Source organism: Artemia franciscana, chromosome 5, assembly GCF_032884065.1.
Source record: "Artemia franciscana chromosome 5, ASM3288406v1, whole genome shotgun sequence".
Lineage (NCBI taxonomy): Eukaryota > Metazoa > Arthropoda > Branchiopoda > Anostraca > Artemiidae > Artemia > Artemia franciscana.
This window is the reverse complement of record NC_088867.1, coordinates 43,847,890-43,862,889: the sequence shown is the minus strand read 5'-3', so window position 1 is coordinate 43,862,889 and position 15,000 is coordinate 43,847,890. Positions and strand designations below refer to the sequence as shown.

The 15,000-nt window shown below is 34.2% G+C and overlaps 2 protein-coding genes and 2 pseudogenes across 5 annotated transcripts in view; 2 read left to right on the top strand and 2 right to left on the bottom strand.

The window, feature by feature from the left end:
- The window catches only part of LOC136027805 (large subunit ribosomal RNA), a 4,807-nt pseudogene extending 4,286 nt beyond the window's left edge, over nt 1-521 (bottom strand).
- The window catches only part of LOC136027460 (ADP-ribosylation factor-like protein 2), a 274,558-nt gene that overhangs the window by 88,558 nt on the left and 171,000 nt on the right, over nt 1-15,000 (top strand). The gene's annotated exons all lie outside the window — the stretch shown is intronic.
- Nucleotides 1,132-1,286, bottom strand: LOC136027784 (5.8S ribosomal RNA; annotated as a pseudogene).
- LOC136026793 (serine/threonine-protein kinase 32B-like) overlaps nt 1,508-15,000 on the top strand; it is a 136,939-nt gene continuing 123,446 nt past the window's right edge. Inside the window, exon 1 of the mRNA XM_065703494.1 lies at nt 1,508-1,646. Coding sequence (XP_065559566.1) covers nt 1,508-1,646 — 139 coding nt within the window. The remainder of the gene's footprint in view (nt 1,647-15,000) is intronic.

Sequence of the window (15,000 nt, the reverse complement as noted above, 5' to 3'; positions counted from 1 at the left end):
CTCAACCCATCACATCAGCACTCGCTACCCACGACACTGATCCCGAAGATGGCTCGAACTTCGAAAGTCCTTCCGTTTTAAACCCCTGGAGGATTTCACGCAATGTTTAACTCTCTCTTCAGAGTTCTTTTCAACTTTCCCTCGCGGTACTTGTCTTCTATTGGTCTCACATTCATATTTAGCCTTAGATGGAGTTTACCACCTGATTAGCGCTGCATTCTCAAGCAACACGACTCTAGAGAGACCTCGGAATGCCGAGCGCTCATCCGTCCTACGGGCCTGACACCCTCTCTGGGCAATCGGGCCACATTCATGAGGACTTTAGACTGGACAAGCGACGGTCTTACGAGGCTCCCAAACACTGCATCGGTCGAAATTGCCTCCCGAAGGATACAATTGACCCTTAGTGCTGGGCTTTTCCCTCTTCGCTCGCCGCTACTAAGGGAATCCTTGTTAGTTTCTTTTCCTCCGCTGACTAATATGCTTAAGTCAAGCGGGTCGTCTCGCCTGAGCTGAGGCCGGGGGGATTTCATAAACTGACAGGGTCATTTGTTTTTCAAACCAATCACCAAAGTCACCTGGTCACCACAAACCCAGTAATGCCAGCATGCCCCTTGGAGTCAACAGTTCAACATCAAATAAACCAATTTCCTACTACCAAAGTCATAGTAGTCCATTCCTGTGACAAAAGGCTGTCAGTCAAAGTGTTTTAGCCAAGAAGAATTGGATTTTCATCCTCATTGGGCCCTTATACACTCTGTACACCCAAATAATGTGTAACACCTCCTCTAAGTTCCACCAAAAAGGAGCTCAGTTACCATTACCCAGTTGGGTGACAAGTAAAAGGGTGATCCACAAGAGGCATAGCCCTGGGCCTTGTCTTACTTGATGAGATCACTTGCACTCCTTGTACTATTGATTCCCCTAAACCAATAGCCCACAACAAAGAGGGAAATGAGACCAGTAAGCGAGACCAAATTTACCTCTCACCAAATCCTCTCAACATAAACAGTTGACACAAAACTTGACGAGATCGCTTGCATTCTCTATAGGCGTTGACATCAACGGCCCTATAGAAGCAAGGAGCCTCGCAGTGACGGTATACCCAGATGACCGTATGATAAAAACATCCGTCTCTCAGCCAGACGTAGTCCAAGCTCAAAGGCTGGACATGCAATTTGCGTTCAAAATATAGACGTTCCATGTGTCCTGCAGTTCGCATGGAATCACGCGTCTAGCTGCGTTCGTCTTCGTAATGTGAGCCAAGTGATCCATCCTCCAGGGTCATTCTAATGAATGTTTCAAATTCTCCCTCAAACAAGGCCAATGCAATTGCACCCTTGCACACCTCAAGCCATGCTCTGTTGGGGCAAGCTCACCTTCACTCCCTTTAGTCTCGCGGAGTGGTATCCATGATCCTTGAATCACAGAGCCACTCTAGTCCCCAATATGACTATTTTTCACTACGAATTCACACGTAGAAAATATACATCGAGATGTCAAGAGCATGTTGGCATATTGCTTGCAAAATCGATGCTACATTAGTGCAGTCGCAGTGCAAGACTTTGGCTCACCTGAGGACTTCCGCGCCTCTCTTTTGACCAAGCCAATCCCTTCGTCTCGCACCACTTGGGCCCTCAGGAAGGGTAAAGAGTGCTTCCCGGGCCCCACCAAAATGTTGCTGGGGCAGCAACTACCACAGTGTTAGTAATCTAATGTCCATTATTTTTCAGATGGCATGACTTTGTGGCCCTCGTACACAACTCAAGATGTGTCACAAGCTTTGCAGGCTCTCGTTTCCTCACAAGAGCCCCCGTCTGCAAAAGCGCAGGTCCCAATCTAGTTGTGCTGCCAAAAATCCCACTACCATCCTAGAATAATGGCCACAGATACCAAGACCTCGAGACAAATAACCCAGTATATCATCTCGAGATCCCCCACACAAACATAGGCAGCAACACTCACCTCAGTGTTGGGTTTGTCTCAACAGGGACATCAAAGTAATTCCATTGACTTGGCTACCTTCACAAGCTTTGCATGCTCCCAATTCCTCTGAGAGCCCCCACTACAGAGCTAGTTCAAGTCCTCAAAGTCAGTCAATGGTCTCACCGATTCTCCATTAAATCAACAAACCAAACTTTTTAGGCCAATCCACCACAATGGATTGCCGTCAAAGCCCACCATTCCTCAAGACTCCGTTGAGCACTCCATTGTTCAACGAATGGCCCCCATAAATGATGCTGCACAAGGGTACCACCCCCTCACAATAGGCAAAACCGACTTGTGCACCTCAAACATCAAACACGGGGACGTGTGTCAATAACAACGATTCGGAAAAAACTACTGACCACACATGGCCAAGAAGTCTCCTTCTCGTTTATCAAACGCTAATGATCCTTCCGCAGGTTCACCTACGGAAACCTTGTTACGACTTTTACTTCCTCTAAAGGATCAAGTTTGAACAACTTTCAACCACACCACGAGCGGCCCGGAGGCTGCCCTGGCGAGTCGTCCGAAGTTCTCACTAAATCATTCAATCGGTAGTAGCGACGGGCGGTGTGTACAAAGGGCAGGGACGTAATCGACGCAAGCTAATGACTTGCGCCTACTAGGGATTCCTGGTTCATGGGGATCCTTGCAGTCCCCAATCCCAACCACGGAAGAGGTTCAGCGGTTACCCGGTCCTCTCGGACAGGGAGGACGCGCTGATTCTTCCAGTGTAGCGCGCGTGCGGCCCAGGACATCTAAGGGCATCACAGACCTGTTATTGCTCACTCTCATATGGCTAGACGCCACTTGTCCCTCTAAGAAGAGCGATCCACCACTAGGATCCATCGTCTATTTAGCAGGCTAGAGTCTCGTTCGTTATCGGAATTAACCAGACAAATCGCTCCACCAACTAAGAACGGCCATGCACCACCACCCACTGAATCAAGAAAGAGCTCTCAATCTGTCAATCCTTCCAGTGTCCGGGCCTGGTGAGGTTTCCCGTGTTGAGTCAAATTAAGCCGCAGGCTCCACTCCTGGTGGTGCCCTTCCGTCAATTCCTTTTCGAGGGTAATAGCTACGTATGTTGAAAAAATGAAGATATTAGACTATTTTATGATTGCAAATGGTAAAGAATGTGATTAAAGGCTCTTTTCCTATTTCAAAAGTTTTAGTTTTCGAGGGTAATAGCTACGTATGTTGAAAAAATGATGATATTAGACAATTTTATGATTGCACATGGTAAAGAATATGATTAAAGGCTCTTTTCCTATGTCAAAAGTTTTAGTTTTCGGGGGTAAGAGCTACGTATGTTGAAAAAATGTAGATATTAGACTATTTTATGATTGCAAATGGTAAAGAATGTGATTAAAGGCTCTTTTCCTATTTCAAAAGTTTTAGTTTTCGAGGGTAATAGCTACGTATGTTGAAAAAATGATGATATTAGACAATTTTATGATTGCACATGGTAAAGAATGTGATTAAAGACTCTTTTCCTATGTCAAAAGTTTTAGTTTTCGAGGGTAATAGCTAAGTATGTTGAAAAAATGAAGATATTAGACTATTTTATGATTACACATGGTAAAGAATGTGATTAAAGGCTCTTTTCCTATTTCAAAAGTTTTAGTTTTCGAGGGTAATAGCTACGTATGTTGAAAAAATGAAGATATTAGACCATTTTATGATTGCACATGGTAAAGAATATGATTAAAGGCTCTTTTCCTATTTCAAAAGTTTTAGTTTTAGAGGGTAATAGCTACGTATGTTGAAAAAATGAAGATATTAGACTTTTTTATGATTTCAAAAAGGTAAAGAATGTGATTAAAGGCTCTTTTCCTATGTCAAAAGTTTTAGTTTTCGGGGGTAAGAGCTACGTATGTTGAAAAAATGTAGATATTAGACTATTTTATGATTGCAAATGGTAAAGAATGTGATTAAAGGCTCTTTTCCTATTTCAAAAGTTTTAGTTTTCGAGGGTAATAGCTACGTATGTTGAAAAAATGAAGATATTAGACTATTTTATGATTGCACATGGTAAAGAATGTGATTAAAGGCTCTTTTCCTATGTCAAAAGTTTTAGTTTTCGAGGGTAATAGCTACGTATGTTGAAAAAATGAAGATATTAGACTATTTTATGATTACAAATGGTAAAGAATTTGATTAAAGGCTCTTTTCTATTTCAAAAGTTTTAGTTTTCGGGGGTAAGAGCTTTGTCTTTGGAAAAAATGAAGATATTAGACTATTTTATGATTGCAAATGGTAAAGAATGTGATTAAAGACTCTTTTCCTATTTCAAAAGTTTTAGTTTTCGAGGGTAATAGCTACGTATGTTGAAAAAATGAAGATATTAGACTATTTTATGATTGCAAATGGTAAAGAATGTGATTAAAGGCTCTTTTCTTATGTCAAAAGTTTTAGTTTTCCGGGGTAAGAGCTTAGTCTGTGGAAAAAATGAAGATATTAGACTATTTTATGATTGCAAATGGTAAAGAATGTGATTAAAGACTCTTTTCCTATTTCAAAAGTTTTAGTTTTCGAGGGTAATAGCTACGTATGTTGAAAAAATGAAGATATTAGACTATTTTATGATTGCAAATGGTAAAGAATGTGATTAAAGGCTCTTTTCTTATGTCAAAAGTTTTAGTTTTCCGGGGTAAGAGCTTTGTTAGTGGAAAAAATGAAGATATTAGACAATTTTATGATTGCACATGGTAAAGAATGTGATTAAAGGCTCTTTTCCTATGTCAAAAGTTTTAGTTTTCGAGGGTAATAGCTACGTATGTTGAAAAAATGAAGATATTAGACTATTTTATGATTGCACATGGTAAAGAATGTGATTAAAGGCTCTTCTCCTATTTCAAAAGTTTTAGTTTTCGAGGGTAATAGCTACGTATGTTGAAAAAATGAAGATATTAGACTATTTTATGATTGCACATGGTAAAGAATGTGATTAAAGACTCTTTTCCTATGTCAAAAGTTTTAGTTTTCGAGGGTAATAGCTACGTATGTTGAAAAAATGAAGATATTAGACTATTGTATGATTACAAATGGTAAAGAATGTGATTAAAGGCTCTTTTCCTATTTCAAAAGTTTTAGTTTTCGGGGGTAAGAGATTTGTCTGTGGAAAAAATGAAGATATTAGACTATTTTATGATTGCAAATGGTAAAGAATGTGATTAAAGGCTCTTTTCCTATTTCAAAAAATTTAGTTTTCGAGGGTAATAGCTACGTATGTTGAAAAAATGAAGATATTAGACTATTTTATGATTGCAAATGGTAAAGAATGTGATTAAAGGCTCTTTTCCTATGTCAAAAGTTTTAGTTTTCGAGGGTAATATCTACGTATGTTGAAAAAATGAAGATATTAGACTATTTTATGATTGCAAATGGTAAAGAATGTGATTAAAGGCTCTTTTCCTATTTCAAAAGTTTTAGTTTTCGAGGGTAATAGCTACGTAAGTTGAAAAAATGAAGATATTAGACTAGTTTATGATTGCAAATGGTAAAGAATGTGATTAAAGGCTCTTTTCCTATTTCAAAAGTTTTAGTTTTCGAGGGTAATAGCTATGTCTGTGGAAAAAATGAAGATATTAGACTATTTTATGATTGCAAATGGTAAAGAATGTGATTAAAGGCTCTTTTCCTATTTCAAAAATTTTAGTTTTCGAGGGTAATAGCTATGTCTGTGGAAAAAATGAAGATATTAGACTATTTTATGATTGCAAATGGTAAAGAATGTGATTAAAGGCTCTTTTCTTATTTCAAAAGTTTTAGTTTTCGAGGGTAATAGCTACGTATGTTGAAAAAATGAAGATATTAGACTATTTTATGATTGCAAATGGTAAAGAATGTGATTAAAGGCTCTTTTCCTATGTCAAAAGTTTTAGTTTTCGAGGGTAATAGCTACGTATGTTGAAAAAATGAAGATATTAGACTATTTTATGATTGCAAATGGTAAAAAATGTGATTAAAGGCTCTTTTCCTATTTCAAAAGTTTTAGTTTTCGAGGGTAATAGCTACGTATGTTGAAAAAATAAAGATATTAGACTAGTTTATGATTGCAAATGGTAAAGAATGTGATTAAAGGCTCTTTTCCTATTTCAAAAATTTTAGTTTTCGAAGGTAATAGCTATGTCTGTGGAAAAAATGAAGATATTAGACTATTTTATGATTGCAAATGGTAAAGAATGTGATTAAAGGCTCTTTTCCTATTTCAAAAGTTTTAGTTTTCGAGGGTAATAGCTATGTCTGTGGAAAAAATGAAGAAATTAGACTATTTTATGATTGCAAATGGTAAAGAATGTGATTAAAGACTCTTTTCCTATGTCAAAAGTTTTAGTTTTCGAGGGTAATAGCTACGTATGTTGAAAAAATGAAGATATTAGACTATTTTATGATTGCACATGGTAAAGAATGTGATTAAAGGCTCTTTTCCTATTTCAAAAGTTTTAGTTTTCGAGGGTAATAGCTACGTATGTTGAAAAAATGAAGATATTAGACTATTTTATGATTGCACATGGTAAAGAATATGATTAAAGGCTCTTTTCCTATTTCAAAAGTTTTAGTTTTAGAGGGTAATAGCTACGTATGTTGAAAAAATGAAGATATTAGACTTTTTTATGATTGCAAAAAGGTAAAGAATGTGATTAAAGGCTCTTTTCCTATGTCAAAAGTTTTAGTTTTCGGGGATAAGAGCTACGTATGTTGAAAAAATGTAGATATTAGACTATTTTATGATTGCAAATGGTAAAGAATGTGATTAAAGGCTCTTTTCCTATTTCAAAAGTTTTAGTTTTCGAGGGTAATAGCTACGTATGTTGAAAAAATGAAGATATTAGACTATTTTATGATTGCACATGGTAAAGAATGTGATTAAAGGCTCTTTTCCTATGTCAAAAGTTTTAGTTTTCGAGGGTAATAGCTACGTATGTTGAAAAAATGAAGATATTAGACTATTTTATGATTACAAATGGTAAAGAATTTGATTAAAGGCTCTTTTCTATTTCAAAAGTTTTAGTTTTCGGGGGTAAGAGCTTTGTCTGTGGAAAAAATGAAGATATTAGACTATTTTATGATTGCAAATGGTAAAGAATGTGATTAAAGACTCTTTTCCTATTTCAAAAGTTTTAGTTTTCGAGGGTAATAGCTACGTATGTTGAAAAAATGAAGATATTAGACTATTTTATGATTGCAAATGGTAAAGAATGTGATTAAAGGCTCTTTTCCTATTTCAAAAAATTTAGTTTTCGAGGGTAATAGCTACGTATGTTGAAAAAATTAAGATATTAGACTATTTTATGATTGCAAATGGTAAAGAATGTGATTAAAGGCTCTTTTCCTATGTCAAAAGTTTTAGTTTTCGAGGGTAATATCTACGTATGTTGAAAAAATGAAGATATTAGACTATTTTATGATTGCAAATGGTAAAGAATGTGATTAAAGGCTCTTTTCCTATTTCAAAAGTTTTAGTTTTCGAGGGTAATAGCTACGTATGTTGAAAAAATGAAGATATTAGACTAGTTTATGATTGCAAATGGTAAAGAATGTGATTAAAGGCTCTTTTCCTATTTCAAAAGTTTTAGTTTTCGAGGGTAATAGCTATGTCTGTGGAAAAAATGAAGATATTAGACTATTTTATGATTGCAAATGGTAAAGAATGTGATTAAAGGCTCTTTTCCTATTTCAAAAATTTTAGTTTTCGAGGGTAATAGCTATGTCTGTGGAAAAAATGAAGATATTAGACTATTTTATGATTGCAAATGGTAAAGAATGTGATTAAAGGCTCTTTTCTTATTTCAAAAGTTTTAGTTTTCGAGGGTAATAGCTACGTATGTTGAAAAAATGAAGATATTAGACTATTTTATGATTGCAAATGGTAAAGAATGTGATTAAAGGCTCTTTTCCTATGTCAAAAGTTTTAGTTTTCGAGGGTAATAGCTACGTATGTTGAAAAAATGAAGATATTAGACTATTTTATGATTGCAAATGGTAAAAAATGTGATTAAAGGCTCTTTTCCTATTTCAAAAGTTTTAGTTTTCGAGGGTAATAGCTACGTATGTTGAAAAAATAAAGATATTAGACTAGTTTATGATTGCAAATGGTAAAGAATGTGATTAAAGGCTCTTTTCCTATTTCAAAAATTTTAGTTTTCGAAGGTAATAGCTATGTCTGTGGAAAAAATGAAGATATTAGACTATTTTATGATTGCAAATGGTAAAGAATGTGATTAAAGGCTCTTTTCCTATTTCAAAAGTTTTAGTTTTCGAGGGTAATAGCTATGTCTGTGGAAAAAATGAAGAAATTAGACTATTTTATGATTGCAAATGGTAACGAATGTGATTAAAGACTCTTTTCCTATGTCAAAAGTTTTAGTTTTCGAGGGTAATAGCTACGTATGTTGAAAAAATGAAGATATTAGACTATTTTATGATTGCACATGGTAAAGAATGTGATTAAAGGCTCTTTTCCTATTTCAAAAGTTTTAGTTTTCGAGGGTAATAGCTACGTATGTTGAAAAAATGAAGATATTAGACTATTTTATGATTGCACATGGTAAAGAATATGATTAAAGGCTCTTTTCCTATTTCAAAAGTTTTAGTTTTAGAGGGTAATAGCTACGTATGTTGAAAAAATGAAGATATTAGACTTTTTTATGATTGCAAAAAGGTAAAGAATGTGATTAAAGGCTCTTTTCCTATGTCAAAAGTTTTAGTTTTCGGGGATAAGAGCTACGTATGTTGAAAAAATGTAGATATTAGACTATTTTATGATTGCAAATGGTAAAGAATGTGATTAAAGGCTCTTTTCCTATTTCAAAAGTTTTAGTTTTCGAGGGTAATAGCTACGTATGTTGAAAAAATGAAGATATTAGACTATTTTATGATTGCACATGGTAAAGAATGTGATTAAAGGCTCTTTTCCTATGTCAAAAGTTTTAGTTTTCGAGGGTAATAGCTACGTATGTTGAAAAAATGAAGATATTAGACTATTTTATGATTACAAATGGTAAAGAATTTGATTAAAGGCTCTTTTCTATTTCAAAAGTTTTAGTTTTCGGGGGTAAGAGCTTTGTCTGTGGAAAAAATGAAGATATTAGACTATTTTATGATTGCAAATGGTAAAGAATGTGATTAAAGACTCTTTTCCTATTTCAAAAGTTTTAGTTTTCGAGGGTAATAGCTACGTATGTTGAAAAAATGAAGATATTAGACTATTTTATGATTGCAAATGGTAAAGAATGTGATTAAAGGCTCTTTTCTTATGTCAAAAGTTTTAGTTTTCCGGGGTAAGAGCTTTGTCTGTGGAAAAAATGAAGATATTAGACTATTTTATGATTGCAAATGGTAAAGAATGTGATTAAAGGCTCTTTTCCTATTTCAAAAGTTTTAGTTTTCGAGGGTAATAGCTACGTATGTTGAAAAAATGAAGATATTAGACTATTTTATGATTGCAAATGGTAAAGAATGTGATTAAAGGCTCTTTTCCTATTTCAAAAAATTTAGTTTTCGAGGGTAATAGCTACGTATGTTGAAAAAATGAAGATATTAGACTATTTTATGATTGCAAATGGTAAAGAATGTGATTAAAGGCTCTTTTCCTATGTCAAAAGTTTTAGTTTTCGAGGGTAATATCTACGTATGTTGAAAAAATGAAGATATTAGACTATTTTATGATTGCAAATGGTAAAGAATGTGATTAAAGGCTCTTTTCCTATTTCAAAAGTTTTAGTTTTCGAGGGTAATAGCTACGTATGTTGAAAAAATGAAGATATTAGACTAGTTTATGATTGCAAATGGTAAAGAATGTGATTAAAGGCTCTTTTCCTATTTCAAAAGTTTTAGTTTTCGAGGGTAATAGCTATGTCTGTGGAAAAAATGAAGATATTAGACTATTTTATGATTGCAAATGGTAAAGAATGTGATTAAAGGCTCTTTTCCTATTTCAAAAATTTTAGTTTTCGAGGGTAATAGCTATGTCTGTGGAAAAAATGAAGATATTAGACTATTTTATGATTGCAAATGGTAAAGAATGTGATTAAAGGCTCTTTTCTTATTTCAAAAGTTTTAGTTTTCGAGGGTAATAGCTACGTATGTTGAAAAAATGAAGATATTAGACTATTTTATGATTGCAAATGGTAAAGAATGTGATTAAAGGCTCTTTTCCTATGTCAAAAGTTTTAGTTTTCGAGGGTAATAGCTACGTATGTTGAAAAAATGAAGATATTAGACTATTTTATGATTGCAAATGGTAAAAAATGTGATTAAAGGCTCTTTTCCTATTTCAAAAGTTTTAGTTTTCGAGGGTAATAGCTACGTATGTTGAAAAAATAAAGATATTAGACTAGTTTATGATTGCAAATGGTAAAGAATGTGATTAAAGGCTCTTTTCCTATTTCAAAAATTTTAGTTTTCGAAGGTAATAGCTATGTCTGTGGAAAAAATGAAGATATTAGACTATTTTATGATTGCAAATGGTAAAGAATGTGATTAAAGGCTCTTTTCCTATTTCAAAAGTTTTAGTTTTCGAGGGTAATAGCTATGTCTGTGGAAAAAATGAAGAAATTAGACTATTTTATGATTGCAAATGGTAAAGAATGTGATTAAAGACTCTTTTCCTATGTCAAAAGTTTTAGTTTTCGAGGGTAATAGCTACGTATGTTGAAAAAATGAAGATATTAGACTATTTTATGATTGCACATGGTAAAGAATGTGATTAAAGGCTCTTTTCCTATTTCAAAAGTTTTAGTTTTCGAGGGTAATAGCTACGTATGTTGAAAAAATGAAGATATTAGACTATTTTATGATTGCACATGGTAAAGAATATGATTAAAGGCTCTTTTCCTATTTCAAAAGTTTTAGTTTTAGAGGGTAATAGCTACGTATGTTGAAAAAATGAAGATATTAGACTTTTTTATGATTGCAAAAAGGTAAAGAATGTGATTAAAGGCTCTTTTCCTATGTCAAAAGTTTTAGTTTTCGGGGATAAGAGCTACGTATGTTGAAAAAATGTAGATATTAGACTATTTTATGATTGCAAATGGTAAAGAATGTGATTAAAGGCTCTTTTCCTATTTCAAAAGTTTTAGTTTTCGAGGGTAATAGCTACGTATGTTGAAAAAATGAAGATATTAGACTATTTTATGATTGCACATGGTAAAGAATGTGATTAAAGGCTCTTTTCCTATGTCAAAAGTTTTAGTTTTCGAGGGTAATAGCTACGTATGTTGAAAAAATGAAGATATTAGACTATTTTATGATTACAAATGGTAAAGAATTTGATTAAAGGCTCTTTTCTATTTCAAAAGTTTTAGTTTTCGGGGGTAAGAGCTTTGTCTGTGGAAAAAATGAAGATATTAGACTATTTTATGATTGCAAATGGTAAAGAATGTGATTAAAGACTCTTTTCCTATTTCAAAAGTTTTAGTTTTCGAGGGTAATAGCTACGTATGTTGAAAAAATGAAGATATTAGACTATTTTATGATTGCAAATGGTAAAGAATGTGATTAAAGGCTCTTTTCTTATGTCAAAAGTTTTAGTTTTCCGGGGTAAGAGCTTTGTCTGTGGAAAAAATTAAGATATTAGACTATTTTATGATTGCAAATGGTAAAGAATGTGATTAAAGGCTCTTTTCCTATTTCAAAAGTTTTAGTTTTCGAGGGTAATAGCTACGTATGTTGAAAAAATGAAGATATTAGACTATTTTATGATTGCACATGGTAAGACACCCTCATATAAGGTCTGGGGATTATCGGCAGGGGTTCCGGTTGCAAATTTATAATTTTAACTAATTAAACACACTTTTTAACATTTTTCAACAGGGTCAGTGAATCAAGCCAGCTGATTCGCTAGTCGACCAACAAGCCGTATCAATGCCAATTTCATACATACATTGAGGCCAAACTCTCGCCTGACTTCTCTATACAGGGTGAGAAGTGACAGTTTTGATCTGTCAAAGTTTGACACACCAATTGGTGTAACTAGTGCGAACTTTGCCGTGACAACAAATAGACCAAAACATACCAGTCAAGACCAAGTGGAAATCAAAGGGAACACTAGAGCTCTCTCTATCTCTCTTTCTCTCCTTGAGTCTCCCACTGGTATGCTAGTGGACTTTCCTTGCTAGACATTTTCAATTCCACTCATCCACTGAGTATAGCTACACAGGTGCACGGACGCTTAAGGCCGTGAATGGTTAGACCGTTGCTCAAGCGGTAACCATGTGCTACACCAATACCAACAACAAGCTCATTTAGACTGAGATCCACTTTAGCCCGTGTCTACGGCTTCCATTCATCAAGCCCCAACTGTTCTTTTGGATAGTGACCCCCTCATATAAGGTCTGGAGATTATCGGCAGGGGTTCCGGTTGCAAATTTATAATTTTAACTAATTAAACACACTTTTTAACATTTTTCAACAGGGTCAGTGAATCAAGCCAGCTGACTCGCTAGTCGACCAACAAGCCGTATCAATGCCAATTTCATACATACATTGAGGCCAAACTCTCGCCTGACTTCTCTATACAGGGTGAGAAGTGACAGTTTTGATCTGTCAAAGTTTGACACACCAATTGGTGTAACTAGTGCGAACTTTGCCGTGACAACAAATAGACCAAAACATACCAGTCAAGACCAAGTGGAAATCAAAGGGAACACTAGAGCTCTCTCTATCTCTCTTTCTCTCCTTGAGTCTCCCACTGGTATGCTAGTGGACTTTCCTTGCTAGACATTTCCAATTCCACTCATCCACTGAGTATAGCTACACAGGTGCACGGACGCTTAAGGCCGTGAATGGTTAGACCGTTGCTCAAGCGGTAACCATGTGCTACACCAATACCAACAACAAGTTCATTGAGACTAAGGATCCACTTTAGCCGGTGTCTACGGCTTCCATTCATCAAGCCCCAACTTTTCTTCTGGATAGTGACACCCTCATATAAGGTCTGGGGATTATCGGCAGGGGTTCCGGTTGCAAATTTATAATTTTAACTAATTAAACACACTTTTTAACATTTTTCAACAGGGTCAGTGAATCAAGCCAGCTGACTCGCTAGTGGACCCACAAGCCGTATCAATGCCAATTTCATACATACATTGAGGCCAAACTCTCGCCTGACTTCTCTATAACTAAAACTTTTGAAATAGGAAAAGAGTCTTTAATCACATTCTTTACCATTTGCAATCATAAAATAGTCTAATATCTTCATTTTTTCCAAAGACAAAGCTCTTACCCCCCGAAAACTAAAACTTTTGAAATAGAAAAGAGCCTTTAATCAAATTCTTTACCATTTGCAATCATAAAATAGTCTAATATCTTCATTTTTTCAACATACGTAGCTATTACCCTCGAAAACTAAAACTTTTGACATAGGAAAAGAGCCTTTAATCACATTTTTTACCATGTGCAATCATAAAATAGTCTAATATCTTCATTTTTTCAACATACATAGCTATTACCCTCGAAAACTAAAACTTTTGAAATAGGAAAAGAGCCATTAATCACATTCTTTACCATTTGCAATCATAAAATAGTCTAATATCTACATTTTTTCAACATACGTAGCTCTTACCCCCCGAAAACTAAAACTTTTGACATAGGAAAAGAGCCTTTAATCACATTCTTTACCTTTTTGAAATCATAAAAAAGTCTAATATCTTCATTTTTTCAACATACGTAGCTATTACCCTCTAAAACTAAAACTTTTGAAATAGGAAAAGAGCCTTTAATCATATTCTTTACCATGTGCAATCATAAAATGGTCTAATATCTTCATTTTTTCAACATACGTAGCTATTACCCTCGAAAACTAAAACTTTTGAAATAGGAAAAGAGCCTTTAATCACATTCTTTACCATGTGCAATCATAAAATAGTCTAATATCTTCATTTTTTTCAACATACTTAGCTATTACCCTCGAAAACTAAAACTTTTGACATAGGAAAAGAGTCTTTAATCACATTCTTTATCATTTGCAATCATAAAATAGTCTAATTTCTTCATTTTTTTCCACAGACATAGCTATTACCCTCGAAAACTAAAACTTTTGACATAGGAAAAGAGCCTTTAATCACATTCTTTACCATGTGCAATCATAAAATTGTCTAATATCATCATTTTTTCAACATACGTAGCTATTACCCTCGAAAACTAAAACTTTTGAAATAGGAAAAGAGCCTTTAATCACATTCTTTACCATTTGCAATCATAAAATAGTCTAATATCTACATTTTTTCAACATACGTAGCTCTTAACCCCCGAAAACTAAAACTTTTGACATAGGAAAAGAGCCTTTAATCACATTCTTTACCATGTGCAATCATAAAATAGTCTAATATCTTCATTTTTTCAACATACGTAGCTATTACCCTCGAAAACTAAAACTTTTGACATAGGAAAAGAGCCTTTAATCACATTCTTTACCATGTGCAATCATAAAATTGTCTAATATCATCATTTTTTCAACATACGTAGCTATTACCCTCGAAAACTAAAACTTTTGACATAGGAAAAGAGCCTTTAATCATATTCTTTACCATGTGCAATCATAAAATAGTCTAATATCTTCATTTTTTTCAACATACGTAGCTATTACCCTCGAAAACTAAAACTTTTGAAATAGGAAAAGAGGCTTTAATCACATTCTTTTCCATTTTCAATCATAAAATAGTCTAATATCTTCATTTTTTCAACATACGTAGCTATTACCCTCGAAAACTAAAACTTTTAAAATACGAAAAGAGCCTTTTAATCACATTCTTTACCATGTGCAATCATAAAATTGTCTAATATCTTCATTTTTTCCACAGACAAAGCTATTACCCTCGAAAACTAAAACTTTTGACACAGGAAAAGAGCCTTTAATCACATTCTTTACCATGTGCAATCATAAAATAGTCTAATATCTTCATTTTTTCAACGTACGTAGCTATTACCCTCGAAAACTAAAACTTTTGACATAGGAAAAGAGCCTTTAATTACATTCTTAACCATTTACAATCATAAAATAGTCTATTT